This window comes from Canis lupus, chromosome 30 (genome assembly GCF_011100685.1).
Source record: "Canis lupus familiaris isolate Mischka breed German Shepherd chromosome 30, alternate assembly UU_Cfam_GSD_1.0, whole genome shotgun sequence".
Classification (NCBI taxonomy): domain Eukaryota; kingdom Metazoa; phylum Chordata; class Mammalia; order Carnivora; family Canidae; genus Canis; species Canis lupus.
This window is the reverse complement of record NC_049251.1, coordinates 29,663,684-29,688,156: the sequence shown is the minus strand read 5'-3', so window position 1 is coordinate 29,688,156 and position 24,473 is coordinate 29,663,684. Positions and strand designations below refer to the sequence as shown.

Below are 24,473 nucleotides of genomic sequence, written 5' to 3'. Positions count from 1 at the left end.
CCGCCTTCAGCCCAGGGTCTGATCCTGGAGTCCCAGGATCAAGTCCCACATCAGGCTCCATGCATGGAGCCTGCTTCTCCCTCTGCCTGTGTCTCTGCCTCTCTCTCTCTGTGTCTCTCATGAATAAATAAATAAGATCTTAAAAAAGGGGGGGGGGGGTTGCACCTGGGTGAATCAGTCAGTTGAGTGCCTGACTCTTGCTTTCAACTCTGGTCATGATCTCAGGGTCTTGGGATCAAGCCCCACATCAGGCTCTGTACTCAGTGGGGAGTCTGCTTGAGATTCTCTCTCTTTCCCTCTTTCTCTAAAACAGAAATCTTTAAAAAAACAGGGGAGGGGGGAGGAAGGGTTGTATTCTTCAAATGTATCCACATCATGAAAGATAAAGGCTGTGGAAACATTTCAGATTAAAGGAAACTAGAGAGACGTGTATGTAATATTGAAGCCTACACTGAAGGAAAAATATAGGATTATTGGCTCAAATGACAAAACTGGAATAAGAGCATTAGTAAGTATACTAGTGTTACATTTTCTCAAGTTAATCACTGTTTTATGGTTACATGAAAGAATATACTTACTCTTAGGACATGCTCCTTGAAGTATTTAGGGATAAGGGGTCATGAAAACGAACTCCCCAGTGATTTGGGAAAAAATTATACATGTTAAAGACCGAAAGCACTCAAAAGATAACCCAGTGGGTCAGTCTGAAAGAGCATGGGTGTTCTTCATACTGTTCTTATTCTTGCAATCGTTCTGTTTTAAATCATTTCCAAATCGTCTCTGAAAATTGAAAAGCATTGTTTCTTATGACACTTAGCTTCCAGCCTGTAGAAATAATGTAGGCGGGGGTGGGGAGGGAGTAAAATTAGAGAGCCTGGCTGAGTTTAGCAAAGATGAAGCCCAGCCTATAGGAGGTGAGCCCTAGAATGAAGCTTGAAGGACTGGTGATGCCACTCACCAACCACCACCTACCTTCTGCTTCCTTGAGGCCAGGGAGCCCATCCCCACACCAACAAACAGGCTTGCAGCAGAGAAGTTCCATAAAAAGGGATTTATTGCCAAACTTCAAGAAAGGCGCTTCATAACAGAAGACATGGAAGGCCAACCTCCTCAAGGAGGCAGGCAAGGCAGCCCCTGCATATTCCCAATCTTTCTATCCTTCCCCTTGGGCCACAGGCCACCAAGGCATGGGGACCCCATAGGAACCAATGGCATAGGTCACTGAGGTGGCCCCAGAGCTACTTGCTCATTTTGGCCACTTATCAGAGAAGGAAACTGAGACTCTAGTCCCTGGAAACAGGTGACATGGCTAAAGCCCCAGCCAGCCCAGGCTGCTAGTGGGGGAAAGCTGTTCCCCAAGAAAACACTGCAGGGGGCCATGTGACGTGAGCACCTGATGACATTCTTGCTCTTATACTGAAGGCAGACGGACAGGCAGACTGTGACATGGGAACCTAGTTTGTCTGCAGAGTGTAGTTTGAGGAGGTCAGTGGGGGCTCATGAGTCAGGACATTACTGTTTACCTCCACCCTGCCCAGGACAGGCTGCAGAATGGATATTTACCCCTCTTGACCCCTGGCCACTACCCTCAAGAACAAAGTAGAAGTACAGTAAAGAAGGCATTGACCCACACTGGCAGGTCTCAGTGGGCACGACTGGTGATGGGGCAGTGGACAGAAAGGCCGGGGCATGCAGCTGTGACCTCCCCTCTCCTCTCTCAGTAAATAAAAGTGCGCATGCAGAAACCCCCTGAGCAGACCTGTCAGAAGCTGCTCCTACTCCCACAGGCCCCAGGGAGGGTGGCTGTGGCCCTCAGGGCCTCTGCACCTAGACGGAGAGCCAGGGACAATTGTAGGGGGGGCAGGCCGGATAGAGAGAGGCTCAGGCTGCAGGCATGGACCAGGAAAGGGACAGAAGAAAATGCCCCTAGGAAGTTCAGGAGGAGCAGTCCATCTGGGGCCTGAGCCAGAGGGGTGTGAGAAGAGAGGAAAGGGTAGTTATTTCATACCCCCCATCACCAATCAAAGAAATGATTGGGGTATTGGACCTGTTTGGGTTGAGGAGGAACCAGAGGCCCAGATATAAATCCCATCTGGAGAGGCACAGAAGTTTTGAGGTGGTTTCTCTTCTGAAGGTTGATTTATAATGAAGTATATACAGGATTTTCTGATGTTGACATCAGAGCCATTCTCAGGTTCACCTCTACAGGAAATGTGCAAGGCTGGACATAGGCTTGTCCAGGGGTAGAGACTATTAGGAGACTATTCGAGTTCCTCCTCTACCCTGGAGTCCTCCAGTCATAGCTCGCCAGAGGGGAAGGCCTGATGAATAGGGAACAGGCCCAGAGAAGAACCACACATCAAATGGCTTTCTCACCCAGCTGCCTCCCACCTGCCTTCACAGGCCCTAGCTGGATTCCAGGTCTCACTCAGCTGAGGGAAGAACCTACAGCTTGGACCTAAGGCCCTGGCAGCTACTTGTAGTAGGCGGGTGGAGAGGGTTTGTTATGGCTCGAAGCTGCCTCTGCCATAAGGCTCTCTGCCCGGGAACATCTGGACGTGGGAGCTGCAGGGTGGGGGCTCAGCTGTGCTCTATTCAGAAGTCAGGAATGTAAACTACTGGGAGTGGAAAGAAGAGATGTCACCCCCAGACACCCCAAGTGCCGTGCTAAAGCCCTGGGGCAGTTCAGAACAACCATGCAAGCAACCAAGTCTGTGCTCCCAGTCCAAGCCCAGAGGCTGGGCCAGACAGCCAGAGAGTGGCCTTGGATGGCACCTGGCACCACTGGCCAGGGTGGGGCAGGAAGGATACCAGGAATCTCTGCAGGCCCTGGCCATACCCCCAACATGCCTGATGGCCCTTCTGCAGCCTGAGCAGAAGCATGTTTCTTGGCAGGGCTGGGCTATGATGGACGGGGCCGGCTAGGAGGGACCATGCCCTGCCCAGCAGGTCCTAGGGTGCACTTCTCCTGTAGAGGGTCACCAGCTCCTTCCGCTTCTCCTGTAGCCCAGGTGCTTCCTGGCTCAGCTCTCCTAGATCTCTCATTTCCTGTAGGACTTGGTTGGCCTGCCTTAGCTGCTCCACAGCCTGGCTGAGCAATGCCTCAGTGCCTCCAGAGGCCGGCTCACTGTCCAACACCTTGTTCAACAGTTTCTCCGTCTGTTCTGAGGCCACCTTCACCTCCAGCTGGGCCCGATACAGCCGTTCTCCAGGCTGCCGTGGACGCCGGGGGCCTTCCCCAAGCAGGTCCCCCAGGGAGGAGCAGCGGGGATGGAAATGAGATGGCAGGTTCCAGTGGGGCAGTGTTGTGGGTGTTGTTACATCCTTTGAGGGAGTTTCTAGGACGCTCGAGGCCTGAGGTGGCTTGACTGGCTCAGGACTGTCATCCATGCCATTTACTGAGATCCGTGCTGGGGCTGGGGCAGAGGTCTCAGAGGCCTCAGGAATCTGGGCTGGCCCAGAAGTCCCCATCCCACTCATGGAAGCTCTCAGTTTCTCTGATAAGATCTTGGGTGGTGGTGTAGGGGGCTTCCCACCCTCCTTGGGCACAGCCTCAGGAGTTTCAGAGCGGGGCACCTGGAGTTCTGTACTCTCAAAGTCGGGGGGCTCCTTGGGGCTGGCACTCTCCCAGCTAACTTTCAGTTTGTCAGGCAGGACCCTGCTGGGGGGCTGCTCAGAGCCACTGTCCTCCTGCACTGGAGTCTCTGAGTCCTCTCGGCTCCCAGAGCAGGACTCCGAGCTTGCTGAGGCAGGAGATGGGGCTCTCTCCCCAGCAGGGGTCTCCATGCTGTCACCAAGGCTGGTCGTCTCCGGTGCTGAGGAAGGCTTGGTAGGAGGCACAGGGGGCCTGAGAATCTCCCGGGGCTGGGCTGCACTGACATCATTGCTGGGGACAAACACCGGAGGCCCACTGTCTGGAACTTCGAGGTCCAGGCGCAAAAGCCCATCAGAAGCTGCATTGGCTACCTGGCGGGGGACAGCATATGGGCGTCATCTTGGATGACTGGCATTTGAGTCAGTGCCCACCCACCAGGGTACTCAAGCCGTCCCATCAAGGCTGCCCACGCCCCCAGCCCCCTACTCTCGGCCCTGGCTTCCAGGGCCATGTGATTAGAAGATAAAGGGGTTCTCTGATGAATCCTCTCCTCTCCCTCACTGTAGAACTCCCTGTTTTGGAGGTCACAAGCCTGGAAGTCAGAGCCTAGTCCTCTTGGTGTCCCAGCCTGTGAAAGAGACTGCTTTTTAATGGCAATGATACTGGCCTGGGCAGCAGGGGACACAGTTCCAGCTCCATTTCTTTTTCTTTTTTCTTTTTAAAAATATTTTATTTATTCATGAGAGAGAGAGAGAGGCAGAGACATAGGCAGAGGGAGAAGCAGGCTCCATGCAGGGAGCCTGACGTGGGACTCGATCCCGGGTCTCTAGGATCAGGCCCTGGGCCGAAGGTGGCGCTAAACTGCTGAGGCACCCAGGCTGCCCTCCAGCTCCATTTCTGACCTCTTTCTGGCTGTCTGGCCTTGGGAGGATCCCATCTGTGCAACCACCCACCCAGGGGGCCAGTGGGACCAGGACTCGAACACGGTCTCCTGAGTTGTCTGGAGCCCACTCACGTCTGCTTCTCCACCCCCCTACCCCCGGAGACTGCCGTCTGATCTGCCAGCCTCACCACCAGCCCTCCTGCCCAGATCTCTGCAGCCTTTGGCTGCCCAGCTGTTCTGCGGCCAGTTCCTACTCTCCTCATGCCGTCAGAGGTGGCCCCAGACCACAGCTGACTGCCAAGGGCGGACAGCTGTACCAAGTAGGCAGCTGCCCCACCCCTCCCAGGGACTCATGGGGACACCCAGCAGCCCCATGGTCATGGAGACCCTCCCAGTGAGCCTCAGAGGCCCTGGAGCAGGACTGGGCAGGAGGCCTCTGCCAAGGTCCCTCTGGATGGAGGTCTTGGCTAGGACTCCCACCCCCTTTCACCATGCACACAGGTGATCTGACCAACACATATCCTCACTTAGTCACTGGGACATGAGTCCCTCCCCAAATTCTTCTGAGGGTTTCTCTGTCCAAGGCTGGCCCTCCCCCAACACCTAGCCCTCCCCTCAGGCATTCCCTTTCTCTCTGGCTATGTCAGTCTTTCCTTCTACAGGCTTTATTCCCTTAGCTGACAGGCGCAAACAGCCTGTCTCATTTCAAAAACAAACTCTCCAGTGACCTTGGTCCCTTTCCTCTGGCACCCCCAGCTCTGCGGCCCTTGACAAATCTAAGCCACCTTCTCTGAGAAAACTGATGCAGTAAATGTCACCACCTGCCCCTTTCCCCACTCCTGCTTTGTATCTTGTGGCTGCCAACCTAGCTGATAAGCCCCATGTCCTGTGCCCTTCTCTCCCTCTGGATGTGCTGCTTGCCTCTGTGGCTTCCTCGTCTTTGGCTCTCTGCTGCCTGGCCCCCACTCCCCGAAATGTAGCATTTGTGGAGGTTCTTTCCTGGCCTCCAAAATCTTTCCCCCACTCCCGTCAGTAACACTGGTCTGCAAAAGGGCTCCTCCCTTATCCCTACCCTGCCCATAACTTCTTCCAAATTCCCTGTGCCCAGGCACTCCATTCACCCAATCGACAGGCTTGGAGGCACCTGTGGACAACCCTCTCCCACCGTCTGGTCTGTCTCCTCTAGCCCTGTATTCTGTGACAAGCCCAGTGTCTCTCCCACTGTCCCCTCTTGGAGTCTGGAGGACCTACCTCCTCCCTCTTCTTCATGGCTCCCTGCCTTTCCCTCCTTCAACCCAGCCCACCATACCCTGGGGCTCAAACTGACCTCTGGGTCACATCCTCCCATCCATTCTGTCCTCAGCTCCAGCATTTAAGGCCTGCCCAGTCTCCTCCCCTCAACCCACCTTCCCAGACCCATCTCCTGGTCAAAGGGACTCGGTATACCCTAAATTCTCCTGCCTCAGCTCAGGTCATTCCCTCCACCAGGGAGCTCCCTCACATCAAGTCTGCCAATGGAAACCCTCCACATCCTTCAAGGGCCGACCCAAGGCCAATGGCCCTTCTGTGGTCTCTCCTGCCTGGCCTCTCAGACCCCCTCCCTGTACAGAAGTTACACACCACTCTGCTTGGAGCAGTCTGTGGACAGGTCTTTTCTCCAGGTGGAAGCTGAGCTCTGAGAGGCAGGGGGGCTAGCCTCAGGGTCTCAGTTTCCTTCAGGTCCCAACTCTGGATAAGGCCAGTGTGCAGACTCAACAAGCAAAGCAGGCCTATCTACACCCCAGACACATATAACACACAAACACCCTGTATACCACGCAGGAAGGCCCAACTCCGAGTCCTTGGGAAAAGGTGGCCCCAAGTTTGGCTGCCACCCTGAGGAGCTGGGATCCCCAGCTTAACTGACATTTTGGGACAAATTCTTACCTCCTTCAGGTGGACTCTTGTAGGTGGCCGGCGCCGCTGACCCCCACGCACCCGGTCCCGTGTCACATGCTCCAGGGCACAGCTCTTGTCCACTTTTACCTGGGCAGAAGGAATGAGGTCAGTGCCCACCAGGGAGAGGAAGAAATGCCCAGGCATTAACCCGACTCAGAGGCTGGGTCTACACCTATATCTTTCCATTAGAGGGTCAGGGCCCCACCACTGGTCTTCTCCTGGAGGCATCTGTGTGTCTGGACCTCTGCTTTTCTTCCTGTCCCTACACTGCCTGTCATCTCTCTGCAGTCTGCGGCTCTCCCTCTCTGGAGCCATCCTCTCTGCCTCAGTCTTTCTGCCTGGATACGGGCTACGAGCCCTTGCCCTTCAGTCTACTGCAAATATACACAAGCAGCCCAAGGCTGCTGTTATGCTTAGCTGGGGGAACAGGGAGAAAGCAGCCCATGATCCCCTGGTGTCTGGCTTCCAGAAAACAGCCCCAGTCACTTTCCCAGGTCCCTTTGGGATAGCCCGGGAAAGATAACCCTCTGGGCTAGGGTATCTAGAAGACAGCATATCCTCTCTGATGTAAGGAAAGACAGGTAGGAGTAGCTGGGAAGCCAGAGTAAGTAGGATTCACATGGGAAATCCAGACTCTGAAGCCTGTCCTTGATGGAGAGTATGGCTAAGACTCTTTAACCCTTAGGTGAGGCTCAAGGTCAGGCCCACCCCGGGTGGGGGCTGGGGCGAGGTTCAATAGTCTTCCTTCCTGACTGCTCCACCAAGACTGGCCTCCAATACCCATGCTATGTCCCATCACCCCTCACCACCGAAACGGGGACATTTTCTCCAGCTAGTGAAGAGCTGAGCATAACACAGTCTCATAAAACATGTTATAGGAACCATGGCTGTGAGTCAGGAGACCTGAGTGTTAAGAGAGACTTGCTTGGGAAGATTCTTTCCCTTAGGTCTCAGTCTTCTGCAATCCAAGGGGTCAGCTTAGGTGGCCCCTAGGTCCACTTTAGCCCAAATAGCTACGAATCCATGATGTCAAAGACAAATCCTCCCTAGGAGATCTGGCCCCATGGAACACCCTGACTACCTCAAGCCCTGATCACAGCCACTGTTGCCACAGGTCACACCACAGTACAGGCAGCTGCTGGTCATTGCTGACAGATGGGAAGGCCCAGGGCCAGAGTCAGCCTGGCCTGAATTTGACAGCCAAACTGAAAGGTCTCAGCTCAGTCCCCCAGACACCTCCAGCCTCGTCCTGCCTGCTGTTTTCAGCTGAGGCTGGGTTAGAAAGGATGCATGGCTACCACTAAATTCTACTTACTCATTTTTTAATTTAAAAGAAATTCTTTAATTTCCTGACACCTCAGTTTCTTCATCCTTAAAATGGGTACACTATCATCTGCTCTGAGGGGTGTGTTGTAAGTATTAGGTGAGGTAACAATAGTATTTGTAGCAGTGACATAATCAAAGAGTTGTGTGAAGTGGGCTGGGCAGGATCCTCTCTGAGATCACACATAGTGGGAAAGAGGACATGGAGCCATCCACAGGACTGCATCGCACCTCATCGAAAGCCTTGTTCTTGCCTCGGTTGATCCCTTCATTGAGGGCTTTGATCCAGGATTCCTTCTCCTCCCCACTGGTTGCTTGAAATTTGATGTCGCTGACCTACAGGGGGCATGGATGGGATGGATGGCAGATGTTTAACAAAATTCACATGTGGGGTCTTAAGGAAGATTCCTATCCCAGATCCCAAAGTCTGCCCTGGCACATCTGGCCAGGAGCAAACTGAAATGACCTCCACAACAGACAGACATGGGGCTTCAGGGAAGGGGAGGAGATGGATCCAGCAGAGAAGGGGTTGGGTGTCAACATGATGCTACCAGAGATTTGGATTCGAATCTGTTTTGCCCTGTACAAAAAGCCACTATCTGGTCTACTCCATGTGATTTCCCTAGACGAGCTGCCTGTTTTCTCCATAAAATAGGAGTTGTCCCAGTCTACATGCACACCAGGCTTAGTACCATGACAGAGGTGAAAGGTAGGGAGGGTGTTCATCCGTGAAAACCCCATGGAACCAGGGCCAAATGCAGCTTCCCTGGGGTCCCCCACTCAGCCTTGCCCAAGTGAAAAAGTCCTAGGGTCTCCTTTCTGGCCTTGAATCATAGACTATACAAGAGAAAGGGCACTGGGGGTCAATTCCAATTCCCTCATCATAGAGATGAGGAAACAGAGGCTCACAGATGGGATGAGACTTGGCCAAGGTGACCTAAAGTAATCCCATGACACCTGACTCTACACCTCACCCCACACCAGGGTTCTCATCTCAGGCAGGAGCTCCCAGCATCTACATTAGAATCAGAGAGGGACATCTGGCTGGCTCAGTCGGTGGAGCATTTTTCTCTTGATCTCGGGGTTGTGGGTTTGAGGCCCACATTGGCTATAGAGATTACTTAAAAATTAAAAAAAAAAAATTTAAATCATAAAAAAAAAAAAAAGAAAAGAGTCAGAAGGCTGTTCAGAGAGCCCTCTCCCTGCCAGGCCCCAAGTCAGGAAGGAAATGGTAGAAGTAGCAAGGCCACATAAACTGAAGGGCCACTCTGCTTGGTGGACATATTAGCAGAATGTCGCTTACAGCTGGCTGACCTTGGGCTTCAGTTCCTTCATCTGTAAAAGGCCAAGACCACTACAACCTGCCCCATGGAGCTGTGAAGATAAGATGTATATCTAAAGTACTGAATCGGAGCACCTGGATGGCTCAGATGGTTGAGCATCTGCCATCGGCTCAGGTCATGATCTCTGGGTCCTGGGACTGAGCCCCATGTCAGGCTCCTAGCTCAGCTTTTCCCTCTCTCTACCTGTCCCCCTGCTCATAGTCTCTCTCTCTCTCTCTCTCTCTCTCTTTCTCTCTCTCTTTCTCTCTTTCTGTATCTCTCAGTCTCAAATGAATAAAATCTTAAAAAAAATAAATAAAAATAAAGTGTTGAATCTGGAGCTGGGAACAGAGTAAGTGCTCAGTAACAAGAATTATCACCATTGCCTTCCTTCTGACAAAACAGTCCCAGTTTCCTCATCTGGATAAAGGGATCATGCCTTCCCAAAGCAATGCCAAGGGAATTAAACATGACTAAAGCCAGGGCCACATAGTAGGTATTCAGCAAATAGTTGCTGTATGAATGAGCCAAAAAAATGAATGAACTGGCCCACAGTTCCCTCCCTTGCCCCGTTTTTGGGCCACTGCCCACTCTGACCTCAAGATGCCCTAGTTCTTTGTTGGGCGGATTGCCAGCCTGCCCATCCCCCTGCTGTGGTGTTAGATAGCGCCTTCCCTCCTGCCACCCTCAACGTTATGTAACCCCACAGTCCGCCTGGCCCCCGCAGCATCCTCGTTATATAACTTCCTTCCTGGCTGCCGCCTCCTCCTCCTCATACAGGGCCCTGGGTCCCACCCACCTCCCCATGCCAGGCACAGCCAAATGCTCATTTGCATGACCAGGATAAATTCGATCCTGGCAGCAGATCTGCAGTTAAGTCAGAAGCCCCAGGGCACCTTGGCAACTGCCTCTTAGTCCAGCCACCAGGGCTATCGGGGGCTCAGGGAGGGCCAGTGGCTACATCCAGGCTCTGCAAGGGCCCACCCAACCCTGTGATGGGGCTGCCAGAAAGGCGGCCCCGAGGGCCAGCCCCTTGGAGCCCAGCTGCTGCTCCTTCTCAGGCCTCGAGATGGTGGGGCCCCTGCTTAATGCAGGATTTAGCATGCCGGGGAGCTGCAGAGCCACACACTTGAACTCAGCCACAGATGAAACACGCATAGGGCAGAGAAGGGGCACTGGCCTGGGTGGGAGTCAAGCTAAAAGAGTTCTAGTTCCCACCAACCCCAACATACAGGCCTATTCACTCCCCAGGGCCTCAACAGGACAAGATCAGAACCACTGTGCCCAACCCAAGCTGCAGTCCTTCCTCACTGGCCAGCTTCCCTGAGGCAGGCTCTGGGGCTCTGTTCTCTTCTGCTCCCTGTGAGGGAGAAGGCCTCAGGAAGACCTACATACTAGCCAAAGGGATCCCCCAGGAGAGGGAATACATAGTTAAATGGGACCCAGTCCCACTCTAAGGAACCTTGTTGTCCTGGCTGAATGAGCCAGGCATTCTGCAAGGGGGACCAGAAGGGTTCAAGTGGAACCCCAAGAAGTTGTTCCTTTTGCTCCTCCCCCAGCCCTGTGTCCCGAAGAGCCACAGGCCGCACACATCCCTCTCCAGCCCTTCCAAGAAGCCCTAAGGGGCACAGGCGCTGCTAGGAGTCTCACAGCTAACGGGACTGGCCACAGAATAGGCCCACATGGCCTGGGAAAGGAGGGAGGACAGGATGGCAGGGAGGAAAAAAGTGGGAGGGGGAGAGAGGGAGCAGGAAAGAGGAACGGGCCAAACTGGCCGAGACCAGCAGGGCAGCAAGGCCCAGCTAGGCCACCCTGCTTCCTGGCAGCGTCCGCCTGTGACCTCATGGCAAGGGCGTGGGGATGGGAGGCAGGGGGAGAGGGCCATGCAAGACACTGGAGTCTTTGTTTATTTGATTAGAGGGGAAAAAAAAAAGGCCTCAGGACCAGACAGCCAGGGTCATGTGACCTCCTGGCCGGCAGGCGGCCTCCCTGAGGGTGGGGAACACCCAGGGTGATAGGAAAGGAGGGTGAGAGGATGCGGGGCCATGGTGCTCTGGGCCGTCCGCTATCTGACTTCTGGAGAGCTGTGCTCCCCATAGCAGTTCCTCAGGCGGTGAGAGTCAGGGGGAGTGGAACAGGATGTGCTGTCCCCCCACCATCCTCAGCCCCCACTACTTGCTCCATAGCCCCATCTCCCCAACTTATCATCCTGTTCCCAGAGTCACCGGGAGCAGACTTCAACTCTTGGCAGGATAGGAGGGTGGAAGGAGGGAGGGTGTAGGCCAAAGCAGCTAAGAATGCAGCTGCACAAACAGACCTCTCTGAAGGTAAGAGCCCACCCTGAGCTGGGCCCAACTCACCCAAGCCCACCATCAGCTGATCGGCAGAGCTGGGGAAGGGGGCAGCCCACAGAACAGCACTGGCAGAGGACAGAGCAGCACAGCCCTGTCCCCTCCACATCACAGAAGCTCACTCAGAGACACAGAGACCCCGACAGATCCACGGTCAGGTGAACACTCACCTGCATATAAAGAGGTTCACACACGTGCCAGACCACACATAACGTGCTCTGCATGTCACACACACATACACCCAACGGACAGTGCCTGCTCGGGGAGGAAAGTAGGTCTCCTAGAGCAGGGAGGGGGCTAACGGAACTGAAAGACAAAATATGGCTCTCCTCTTCTGGAGAGCCCTGAGCTGCAGAGGTCAAGTGGAACCTGGGTCTAGCCCCATGAACTGTCTCAACACCACAAACCTGGACTCATCCCCCAACTCTCAGAGCTCCAGTTGCCTCTGTGCCCCACCCGCTGTGCAGCTGGACAAAGGGTTAGTGAGTTACACATCACAGCCTCCTCTGGGGCCCAGAGCCCTGGGGATCAGAAGACTTAGGCTCCTGGCCCTTAAAGCTGGGGGAGAACAGAATGGTCTCCAGCAGGCCCAGACCAGATGCTCCCCAACCCCCAGCCTCTGTGACTCAGACTCACTCTGTGAGGCTCTGCGTGACGTGCAGGGGCTGGGGTGAGGCAGGGCCCAGCTGCAGATGGGAGCGAGCTGAAGAGGTGCTGCGCCCGCCAGCCCCAAATCTGAACTCCTTCCTGACATCTGTGAAACTATACCATGCATCAACACCCACCCAGAATCCCTGCCAGAGAAATGTGGTGCAAACAGCAAACATCATCTACACACACACAGCATGTCCCAGGGGAAGAACCTCCCAGGCAAGAGACCTTCTCCAGCTTCAGCCACGAAGGGAGTGTGCAAAGGGAGGAAAGGTGGGGGCTGCAGGTCTGAGCACTGAGTCCAGAATGTAGGCAGAAAGGGTGGCCCACCCACGAAGGCCTGAGATGAAGCGGAGGTCACAGCCTCCCCTCTGCCCCAGATGATATCAGGGTACTTACTGCAGGCCTGGTGGGCAGAAGGGCTCATTCTCCCACTTTGCTGTCTCAGGCCTGCACCTCATGTGTCCAGGGTGTGGGGGCAGGCAAAGGGCCCCACCCCCAACTACAGCCTGGGAAGGAGGCCCCAGAGCCTGGATGGGAAGAGGGGACCAGATTTCTCAGCAGAGCCCTAAATGCATCTTCTATCAACTAGGGGTTGGGGAGACTCCAGGCCAAAATGAGCAAAAGGTCCAACCTGAGACAAGCCCCTGGGTCTGAACCTCAGCCACACTCCAGAGACCCTCCAGAGGCTATATCCAGGGGCCTGACCTGCCTTAGAGAGAGGGGTGATCTTCCCAAACCAACCAAGGCCTGGAGGGAGGTCAGACAGCAGTGGGCATAGCCCTACCTTGTTCCCTGGGGATCGCTGCAGGATAAAGCGGTGTTTCCGCTTGAGGAGGGCACGAAGGTCCTGGCACTTCTCATAGCTGCCCAACTCCACTGTCTCCACACACTTCTGCTCGTCCTGGGGAGGGAGATAGAGGGGACATGGATTGGTGAGAGCCAGACACACCCAGACCCTCAAACACCCAGGCCCCACCTCAGACTCCGATATCAGTTAGTGAAGGCATCACTCGGTCGGAAGGCAACCTTGGGCTGCCAATCAATCACCAAAAGATGTGGTATTTGGACCCCCCAGCAAGTAGATGGTGTTGTCCATGCTGATTGGAGGGATGCCCTTAAGGCTTAGCATCCACATGAGAAATGGGGCACCCAGCCCGGAGGTGGGTAGCAGGGTTGACTCAAATGCCTAAGGCCAAAGGAGGACACAGGGGAAGCTGGAGAGACTTAGGAAAACCTGGGAGTCCATGCAGGCCAAGAGGCCAGGCAGAGATTTGTGGAAGAGGTAGCCTGGAAGAGGGAGCAGGATGTCACAAAATGAGAAAAACAAAGAAAAGACTTTCTACGCAGGGCCACAGAGGGAAGTGTGAACCAGGCACACTTGGGCTGCCTGCCCTGCTTTTACCACAATGATCCTGAACTGACTTGGCATCTTCCTCCACCAACCCCTGGCTAGGTGGAGAGGCCACTTTCCTTGGCCTGCAAAATGGAGAGGGCAAGGGTTCCTTCAAAAGCAATCCCCTCAGGATAGCAGGGTAGCCTGCTATCCTGAGGCCCCATCATTAAGAAAACCAGTGGCCAGCCTCTTCTGGGCCAGCCCTGGACCCTGGCTGAGCTGCCCTCCTGCCCGCCAGCCCTGGCACTGGAGTATCTTCTCCATGTGGGCTCTACCTACCAGGTGCCTTTCTAGCAAGCTGCCTGGGTCAATTCCTTCCTCTTCCAGCGGAGACCCAGCTGGGACGATTTCTCAGTGTGCTACATTCTCACTCTTGAGTGTCCAGGGACACTGTGTCTTGGAGGTGGGGGTTGGAGGAGAGAGCTGCCCCAGAGGCTGGCCAACAAATTAAGGACATGCTTGCTATTGGACATCACTCAAAGAGCCAGCAAGAGCACCCACCAGGGACTACGTTGGTGCTCTGCAGTTTTTGGTGGAATATCCGAGAGGCAGTGTCTCAGTTGTTTGCAGAGGAAATGCCGTGATTTCCCTCCATGATAATCTGCATATGTTAAGAACTCCTGACACTTAGCAAGCACTTTTGCATCTCTGATTCTCCTGAGCCTCTCAGTCACTCTGAAAGCCTAGAGCCTCTGTATTCGCTTCACTGTATACAGGAAGAGAATGAGGCCTGGTGGTAGACTGATTTGCCCAAGGGGCACAGACACAAATATAAGGGGCAGGGCCAAATGCAAACCTACTTCCTGCCTCCCAGGCCAGAGCTCTTTCTAGCGCACAACACTCCTCCCAGCCACAGTTAGGGGCTTGGTGATCAAGGTCTTAGCCAACAGGTAGCTCTGTATCAGTCCTCCAAGTGTGACCTCCCTCCAAGTGTGGTACTTGGGCCAGCAGTAGCACCACCTGCGAACTTGTTAGAAATGCAAATTCTCAGGCCTCATCTCTCCTGAATCATAACTACAGGGAGAATGGGCCTAACAATCTGACAATGAACAAGCACTTCAGGTTATTCTGATGTATGTTCTGTAGAACAGAGGTTCTCAACCTTGATAGCACCTGGGAACTTTAAAAACCCTAATGCCCAGGCAACATCTCAGACCAGTTTCATCAGGACCTCTGTGGGATGGAGCCCAGGCATCAGTATTTTTCAAGGGAGATGACGGTATAGCCAAGGGCAATAATTGTTAACCTGCTCTCTGTTTGGGCCCTCAGGGGAAGGGAACAGATGGATGGCCAGGATGGCCTGATCCTTCCCATCCAGGTTCAGTTAAATGTCTGTGCCCACTTTTGCTTCCAAGCATCTTTTTCCAACCCCTAGTCTCCAATCCTTTCCAAGTTCCTTCATTCCACACAAGGGCTAGTAAGATCACCTGCTCCCAGAAGCTCTCCTACCACACCCCCAAGCCTGAGCCTTGGTGCTCGGTCTCCTCTGAGGTTCCCCATCCACAAAGCACCTGCCAGGCACAGGCACTGTATGAGGTGCTGGGGCCATCCTGCCATGGGAAGAACAGTCCTACCTCCCTGCCAGGCATCTCTCCCTGCCCTGTGCTGCATGTTGTCTGCTCTCCCTTCTGTCCCCCTACAGCGCCCTAGGAAAGGTAGCCCTCAAGAGGGGCACACGTAGGACTTGTTTGCTGGAATGAAGGCCTGACCCCAGTGTGAGGCTCCAAGATGTCCCCTCCTACCACCTGCATCCAGAGAAAGGAAGCTGCCTGGGGAAGGATGCCTGGTCCCAGAGAGAGCAGTTCACCTGTGCCAAGCGCACAGGCCTCCCTCAATTGGACAACTACTGGCCCAAACATACCCTCCTCTGTCTGGGAACGAAAAGTCAGTCCATCCCCCACCACCCGGCTCACTAGGGTTGCCTGACCTGGGCTTCCTCTCCACCGGAGAGGCTGAATCATCTGGCCCTTCTGCAGCTCACAAAAACGGATAAACCAGCAGTACTGGGCGGGGGCAGCATTTGTGGAATGTCAGCCTCACTGACAGCGAAGAAACAGCCAAGAGCCATTTGCACTCGCCTAGTTCCTTACATCAGAAAGAGGAATTGAACTAATAAGCATTTCTCAATTCCTGCTCCTGGGCCAACCTTCCCTACCCCCAAGTGTGAAGTTCTTGAAATTGCACTGAGGTTTTTAATAGTGACTTTTTTTTAAAAGCATAATTTAGATGTTTCGTGTTTATGGGATGTGAAATCCTTCCTGCTTCCCAGTTTGTGGCCAGATGTGAAGAGAGGGACCAGGACAAGTCTGGCAGTGCCTGACAGGCTGACAGCTTGGGGGCTTGTCACTCAACTCTTAAGGCAGCTGGGACCGAAGGAAGCTGTGACAACTGCCTTTATTTATAAAAAAAAAAAAAAAATCCCCCTCCTGCCGTTACAGCACGTCCTAATTTGGTGACAGCAGCAGTATAGAACATCGTGGGGAGGGGGGTGCTGTTTGCACATTTCATTGCCTCATCCTACTCCAGCTGCTTCTCTGACACCCCAACTCCATGAGCCTGGAGACTTGGGCAGGAAAGGCAAGGTGCTTCTCAAAGGCAGTTCCTCTAAACAGTCAGAACAGGTTGCCCCACCTTTCTTGGCCTGGGACAGTTAGGAGTTTGCCAAGATAACCTGAGGGATGCTGAGAAAGGATGGTGGGGAGGAGGAAGGATCCCTCTTCTTCTGCCTCCAGGCCAGTTCTTCCATCTGTCAAAGGCACACAGTGACAGCCCATTTTCCACAGATGGGCCTTCTGATGGCCTCAGTCCCAGAACACAAACAGCATCTACATGCAAAAGCCACCTCTCCTCCTCAGATCTTCACCCAGAGCTCTTTCAAGTCTTAACACACAATTTTAACATCCTTGGTTAAGTTCGGAGCCTACTGAAATGAGAAGGGGCACAAGACTGAAGTGGGAAGCCGTGAGGACCAGGACAGGCACAAGGACAGCCAAAGTGGCAACTGGCACTTGACATAAAAGCAAAAAGAAAAGCTGAAAAGTACAGTCTGCAGTCCGGAATAGTCTGATGATAGGTGACTCTGAGCTACCAGGTAAAGACGCACTTTTAGTCCAACACCTTCTCTTGAGGAAGGCAGAGAATATTCAACATGCTTTAGAGGATTTCCACCGAAAATAAGGTTTAGAATTTACTTGCCAGAATCTATGGGTGAAAAGAGCACTGGATTTGGTTTTGGTCCCAACTTCTTCATTCACTGAGATGCAGTCATTTAGCCCCTCTTGGGCCTCAGTATCTTCCTCTGGGACATGATGACACTCTCATGGGACTACTCTGAGCCTTATACGAGAGATATGTAAGAGCCCCAGACAAGCATGAGTGCAGTTTTATTTCTACTCTCATTGCTGAATGGGACAAGCTTTAGTTTTCCGAAACATTCATTTATAAGGCATCTAGCCCCGTGACAAGGAGTTACAGAACGGACATACACTGAGGAGACAAGCACATCTCTGTACACATACACTTCAAAGAATCCCTCCTTCCAGAGCCCTAGACTTGCACCTACAGGTATTGTCCTCCTACCACAGAGACCCAGAGAAGATCAGGGAATCGCCCAGGGAGTCAGGTCTGGAACCAAATCCAGTTACACAGTATGTCAAAAGTGCAGCAGGTCTTCTAGGGCCAGTTATGGGATCCTCCTGGCCACCATTCCTTTGCCCCCTGCCCCAGCACCCCCAACCACACGGCCAGGTGGGTCTTTACCTCATTCTCATAGACCAGCAGCTGGGCCTGACAGAGGAGCAGATACCGGTCTTTCCAAAGCCCCAAGAGGCCACCGCTGCTCTTCTTGATCCAGCCAGCTTTGTCCGCCATCCGCGCTCCCCGAGGCTTCTCTCCCCCTTCCTTCACACCCTGTAAGATAGCATCAGGACATGCCATGAGGGCTGCTGCCATGGGGCCCCACAGTCTAATGGCCACACAAGGGATGTATCCTTCTGCTGGGTACCTCTTCATATCTTCCCACATGAGCTTCCCCAAAACCCCCACGACAGGGATTCTTAATCCAGTATCAGAAAGAACAGTCATAAGGGTAGCAACAAGAATAACAGCAACAGGCACGTCAGTACTGAGCTACCAGATTACGTTGCACACACATCATCCCACCTAACCCATATAACTACTCTCTGAGGCAGTAGCATCGTTATCCACAGGGTACAGCAAGCTGAAGCTCAAAGAGGAGATGACTTGCCAGAGTCACACAGAGAGAGGGACAAATCCAGAACTCAAGCCAGGTCTCAAATCCCGTGTTCTTTCAGCTCCACTCTGTCTCTCGTGGATTCATTTAACTAGTCAAGGAAAGGCTATACTGAGCACCTACAGCATCACAGGTGCTGGAATAAGCAGAGAAGAATCAAATTAACGTGTCTCTGTCCTCATAGAGCTGGCAATGCAGGGAAGAAGGAGCCAAACAAACACCAGGCATAAATACATTAACAAGCATGAAATGCTATGAAGGGAACAGTGAAGGGGGCGTGAAGGAGTGAAAGAGGACAGTGGGGACCTGGCTCAGGTCTGAGTGGCCCAGGAAGGCATCCCAGGGGAGAGGACATTCAGGCAGGAGCAGAAGGATGGGAGGAAGAAGGCACGTGGTGGCAATCTGTCTCTCCACCCCTGCCCTTCAGGAGAACCCTGTCTGCAGCCCGTTTCCTGGCCCAAAGTAGGAGGCCCTATGTTCTTAGCACCACTATAGGCCAGGGTTTCGGGGGGTGGCCATCCATCCAGTAAGGGCTCCAAGGACTCTGCCTTCAACCTCAGGCTGGTACAGGAGATAAACTTGAACCCTCTTTTTGGACATGGGCAGCCACCCTGGAGCCTCCAGGCCAGCCACTGACATCTTGTGGCCCTCAATTTATCTGCTGGGTGTCAGGTACATGCCTATCAGATGGGATCATATTTATCTCTTGTCCCCAGCCCCTAGCACTGTTCCTTTACACATAATGGATGTTCAAGAAACATCTGTGAAAGGAAAATAAAAATACACCAATTTGCTAACCACTTTGCTTCAGTGACTGGGGCCCACAGCAGTGAGTGTGAAGGGGAGGGTAGAAGAGAGAAGGTCAAGAGCCTGTCAAATCTAGAGGATGCTAGAAGGAAATTAGCACTGACTAATTTTGACTACTTTATAATTTACATAAAGTTCAAAAAAGGGGCCCCAGTTAAAAGGAGCACGCCTCTCCCCAGGGATACCCTGTGGCCACAGCTGCCCTTGGAAGGACAAGCCCGGGCAGAAGTGTGGTGAGCTGTTGGGGGCTGGGCAGGGCACTGCCTCCTTGCTCTCTATCATGGCAGGGGAGCCCCAGCCTGGTTCTCACTGTGGCCCCACCCCTCTGAACTGCACACTCTGGTGGTTGAGTCAGCTTTGAAGCCCCAGTCACACAGACCAGAGACAAGCCACTTAACCTCTCTAAGCCTTAGTTCCTTCATCTGTGAAATGAAGATATAACAGAAGTTGCAAGGATTTTAACTCCACGAGGGCAAGGATTTTTGTTTATTGCAATATCCCCAATGCCTTGATAGCATCTGGCATACAGTAGGTGCTCAATAAATGTTTGTTGAATAAAAATATGGCATATAAAGCAGTGCCTAGAATACCCTAAACTTAGGAAATGGTAGCTATCATTATCACTGTTGTTGTCATTGGCATCCTCTCTGGCAATCAGGGAGCCTTTCCCTGGGCCTGGTTCAGAATTCAGGAGAAATCCTTTCTGGGCTTAGCTGCTGGGCTTCGTCACCCCAGGAGCTCCAGGAATGTGGCATGCCTCTCATCATCTCTCTGAAACTTGTAGAAGGCAGATGGAATGGCAAAGTGAGATGGTCCCAAAGGGTCTTCCTGGATGGAAGAATGAAGAAGTGGGAGACTTGTCTACAGGCCAGTTATGAGCCACCCTGACCAGAGAAAGAGGGGACTTCAGCACGCTTCAACCCTCTCACGTCCTATCATGTACCACTCACAATACCAGAGACCCTGTGTTCAGCCCCCATTAGCTAAATGACCAGCAGGGGCCTCATCCCCCTCAGTGAACCCTGCAGGCTGGCCCACGCCCAGTGCTAGGAGGAAGAAGTGGGAGATGTATAACCCCATGCCACACTTCACACCCCTCCATCAGCAACTACAATGCTGTTGGCCACTTCCTAGGTCTGCTGATTCTCAGTCTCTCTGGAACAAAGCAGTAGAGACTGCAGACCATGAAGCTCCTGCCTGGTTTCCCACTGCTGAGCTCCAAACTTGCCTCCTGCTTTGCAGGGGCCCACCCACCACCCCATGGGATCTCACACCCCTTTCTGAACTCCCTCCCTTTGTGACCTCCCCTGCCTGCTTTACCCACTGTCTGACCTGTGAAAACTTCCTGTCAGCTGGAAGTTCCCGAGGGGCAAGACTGGAAGCTTGTGCCTTAACCACTGTCCTCTCATGGGGTGTAGCAGAGCGGCGCCCAGTGAATACTATGACTGAGTCAGCGAAAGAAGCAAGTCCAAGGCCTTTAGGGATGGGTGGCAACAGGACGGCACTGAGACAAGAAGTCACTTGGGGGATAGAGGGGAGTGACAACCGAGGGGCTGGAGGTAGCATGAACCAAAGCCCAGGGCAAGGTCTCCTTGTCAGGAATCAGCCTCCCAAAAGGGAGGCCTGGCTGAAGACCAGAATCCCGCTTGCCTGCCACCCTCTACCCTGGCCCTCTCTCTGCCCCTCAGACACTCCCACCAGGGGGCCTGGCTATGCCCCAGTAAGTTTTAATAAGTGGTCCCTCCCCCTGGCAGGGCTCACAGGGAAGGTTTTGTCTTGCTCAGCCCAGTTTCTCAGCCTCCTCTCTTCTTATTGACCAGCTGACCACTGCTCTTCCTGTTTCACCCTCTCTCTTCCTACCCATCCTCACTCAGACCTTCCCCTGCCCACTGTGAGCAGCTTCTGAGGCACCCCTGAATACCAGCCAGGCTCCACTTTGTCTGAGGTGGGGGGGATCTCTGGGTCATTCCTTTAAGAAAAAGATGCCAGTCACCCTAACCCTCTGCACAGAAGGGAACAGGTGGAAAGCCACAAGACAGGCCATGACAGACAGATAGAGACAAGTAGAAGAGACCTTGCTGGCACCTCACATCACAGGTAGCTTAGGACCTTTGCCCTTTAACTAAACCCAATTATGTACTGACCAGACCCCGCTAAGAACCCACTGGGTCAAAGGCTGGGATGGGGCAAACAAAGAGGAAGCATACACTCTCTACCCAGAAGCAACTTCCAGTCTGATGGGGGGCAGCATAGATCCTGCACAAGAAAAGTCCTCAGTGTGGAGGTGGGGAGGGCATCCCTTGCCTGTGCAGGCTCCAGCCTTTTGGGGGGAACACAGGACCTACCCAAAGGGAAACCTCAGCCCTAGCTCCCTGGTAGTAAGGGCTTGGGGTGACCCACAGGAAAAGGAAGGCCACAAAAGGTATCAAAGACCCTATACTCAACCCCTTCACTATCGAATGAAAAACTATAGCCCAGAAAGGGCAAGAGATTAGCTCAAGGTCACAAAACCAGGGCTGGGACAGGACACTGCCCTGCCTCTCTCTAGAGGGATATGGGCAAATGGGCAGCCCGGAGCCACTAGAGGCTGAGCCAAGGAAAGTCATGACTGTGAGAGGGAAAGGGGGGCAAGGAGAGAACCCCAGGGCAGAGACAGGAAAGAAAGCCTTGGTTTGGGCTTTTACAACCTTACTCCAGTGGCAAAAACAATATCCCACGACATCTGCAGTTTTAAAAACTTTTGCATGTGTATCATCACGTTTGTGGATTGCCCACCTCTCTGATTTTATGGATGAGGAAACTGAGGCCCTGAGAACTCAAAGGCACAAATGCCCAGTGCCCAGACCCACAATTCTTCAGTAAGCCTCAGACTGACGAGGACTACCAAGCTATTGCATAGAGGAGGCAACTGACGCTCAAGGGGCTTGGCACCAGGGTAGCTGGGGCACCAGAAGGAAGCTCTAAGCTAGGGGGAGAGTAAAAACAGCTATGTGGGAATAGGGTGATGAGGCCAGCCTGAGGTCATGGGGCAGAGCAGGTGACTATGATCTAAGAGGTGGTTTAGAGAAACAAAGATGGGCACTGAGACTTACAGAAAAAAGAAGTGATTAGAAGAAATGGGAGGAAGAGAATTAGGAATGCCTAAGGGGAGGTAGGAGATAGGGAGCCCCTGACTATGAGGGGAGGAGGTGAGCAAGACCTTAGATGGCTCAGGTATGTGGGGAGCTCTTGGCATCTGGGAGTCAGTAAATGGCAATATTAGAAACTCAGAACCAGAGCGAGTACAGGGCTGGGCTGGGCTGACCACGAGACAAACCATCGGCCCAGGAGGCCCCAGGAGAACTTCCCTTAATTGGGGGCCAGAACAGATCAGGAGATGGAGTAATCCTGTCCCACATCCTCTGGGAGAAGGGGAGGGGCCACAACCAGACAGTCCAACCCTCAGCAGGGGCCTGGAATGGGGGAGGGCAGCCCCACCCCTGTCAGCAAGAAACCACAGCAAATCATAGTGGCCTAACTTTGCCCCCTACTTCCACCCACTCTGAGGGAAGGGGACACAATCACACAAGACCTGGAGAGGAGGCCAAGCCCTATATTTCATAGAAGAGGAAATGCAGGCTGAGAGGGGAAGTGACTTATCTACCATCCCACAGAAATGCAGGGCCTGGCCTAGAGGGAACCCTGACAAACAGTGGCCCCGGGGGAATGGGGAGGTATAACTGATGGAGATTCAATGTGGTCCACCAAGGGCTCCCCAGCCGGCCAGGGTTGCCCCAAGAGTGAAAGCTTCATCTTTCCTCTCCACCCTTCCCGGCCTACACATCCCCTTCCCTAGAGCTGGGAGGGGCAAAAGCTGAGAGCCCCTCAGGGGACAAGAAGCAGTCCTTGAGACTCCGCAGGTCCTGGCTCTAATTTATTCATTCCACAGGTATATATTAAGTGCTCACATTGTGTGCTTCTATGATGGGGCTGCTGGGAGAACTGAGTTTACAAGTGAAGGGGTAAGGGGGTCATGAGTGCCTGACCCTACTCCAGACTAAGAGGGTCCTGAGGGGGAAGAGGACAGATCAAGAGGCCTCACTGCTGCTCCAGTCTCCCAGCTGCTCCAGGGAGTTGGCCCTCCCAAGGACGTGGGGAAGGCGCGGGCCTGGATCAGCCCCTATGTGGGCCTGACTCTGGGGCAAGGGAGAGAGCAGGGGAAAGAGGGTCACAGGTACTTACAGAGGGGAGAGAAAGGCAACTTCTGAACACGGTCAAGGAATCTTGAGACAGGGACTCCAAAACCAACAGACCACCCCCCCAGGATCAGACCTGGCCAGCACGGGGTGTGAACCGTAACCGGGTTCGAGGCCAGTAACCCAAGCCACTTCCAGCAAGTCGTTAACTGACCAGCGCCTCAGTGTCTCCGTCAATCCAATGGGAACAATAACCACCGCGATGCCCACAGTGGGTGAGCGAAGCCAAAGACAGAACGGAGGAGGCTGGGTCTGCGAAGTGCGGGCCGCGGAACCCTACCCCGGCCCCTGCTCCTCCTGCCTAGGCTCTGCCCGGGGAGGGGTGGGGGTGGGGGTGGGGGTGGGTGTCCGGAGTCCGGAGAGAGGGAGGCTGGTGGGAACAGGGGCCTGAGCCTGCGACCTCAACAAAAGTGAGGGGCCCGAAGACCCCAGCCCCGGACCCCCGCCCGGCCCGGCCCGGCCCGGCCCTCACCTCCTCCTCCATCGCGAGTCCGCTCAAGCCCCGCCGCTCCGCCGCTCACTCCCCGCGCCGCGCGGGTTCCGCCACCTCCATCCACAGCAGCCGGGCGGCGGCTCTCTGCGCTCTGTCCCGCGGGCCGCCGGGGGCCCAAGAAACTTCGGGGGGGCGGGGTTGGGGGCGGGGAGAGGCTTCCGGGGGCCAAGGGGCGGGGCCCGGGGAGGGGAGTAGCGGCGCTGGGAGGCCCGGGGCCGGGGCGGGAAACGAGGGGGCGGGGCCTGTGTGTGGGCGGGGCCCGGGCGGGGAACGAGGGGCGGGGCCTGGCGGGAATGCGGGGGCGGGGCCTGTGTGATGCGGGGGCGGGGCCTGTGGGGGCGGGGCCGGGGCGGGGCCGGGCGTGGGTTTGGGGACTGGACCCAGGAGCCCGCACGGAGGAAGGGGGAGGGACGGGGCGGAGAGAGGTTTCCCCGACCCGCCCGGGGAGAGGGACTGGGAGGAGACAGAGGGTGCGGGGACAGGGCGGAGGGAGGGGGAGGGGGCTTCCGGCCAGAGGCGGACGAGAGGGACGCGGGCGGGGCCCGGGGGCGGGCCCGGGTGCGGCAGGACCGGCGAGTGCCCGAGGCGCCGGCGGCTTGCGCCTTTGAGGTTTGCAGACCCTGGAGGGCTGAGGTTGCCCGACTAGCCCGCGCCGTCCTGGGCGGCCCAGAGACGGGGGCACCGAGAGGCTCCTCCTCTTTCTTCCCCGACGCCGGGGCAGTGGCGACGACCTGGTCCTCCTCTTCCAGGAACCTCCTCGAAGGGCCGGGCCTGGACCTCGCGTCCGGTCCCGAGAGTCGGGTAACGGGAAGACTTGGGGCTGGGAGTCTGGACTTCCGAGGTCCCTTGCGGGGGGCGGGGCGGTCTACCGCTGCTTCTCAAGGGGTCCCAAAATGCAGTGTTGTCTTGCCCTCGTTGGACATTGCTCAGAGCTGTTCTCCCTGGTTCCTATATCGGAAGGTCACCCTCCACCTCCCACCCCCATCCAGCGGTGATCCTCCAGCCTCAACAGCCTTGCTGGGGTGAGTGTTACACCGTGCGCCTTCATTTTACACTTGGAGAAACAGAGGCCCAGAGACAGGAAGTGGCTACATCCCAGCCTCCAGCACCATTCCTGCCCACCCCAACCCTTCCTTCTGCGCGCCTAGCCAACTCTACCCAAGCTTGCTTCAGCAGAAAGAAGTCTAAGTGGGATCAATGGTGACCTCCTTTGGCTCTGGCTGCTAT

The 24,473-nt window shown here is 54.6% G+C and overlaps 1 protein-coding gene across 2 annotated transcripts; it reads right to left on the bottom strand.

Annotated features, from left to right (window-relative positions):
* Nucleotides 1-1,036: 1,036 nt before the first annotated feature.
* Nucleotides 1,037-23,382, bottom strand: PLEKHO2 (pleckstrin homology domain containing O2). Of its 2 annotated transcripts, XM_038580710.1 has the most exons (6): nucleotides 23,226-23,381; nucleotides 17,219-17,368; nucleotides 12,851-12,967; nucleotides 7,971-8,075; nucleotides 6,405-6,503; nucleotides 1,037-3,966 (listed from the first exon to the last, which is right to left on the bottom strand). In XM_038580710.1, the coding sequence occupies exons 1-6, from the start codon at nucleotides 23,235-23,237 to the stop codon at nucleotides 2,953-2,955; spliced, it is 1,497 nt and encodes a 498-aa protein (XP_038436638.1). In that variant the 5' UTR covers nucleotides 23,238-23,381; the 3' UTR covers nucleotides 1,037-2,952. The 2 variants fall into 2 exon arrangements, with proteins under 2 accessions (XP_038436638.1, XP_038436639.1); XM_038580711.1 differs by lacking the exon at nucleotides 7,971-8,075 and having other exon boundaries at nucleotides 23,226-23,382.
* Between the last annotated feature and the right edge of the window lie 1,091 nt (nucleotides 23,383-24,473).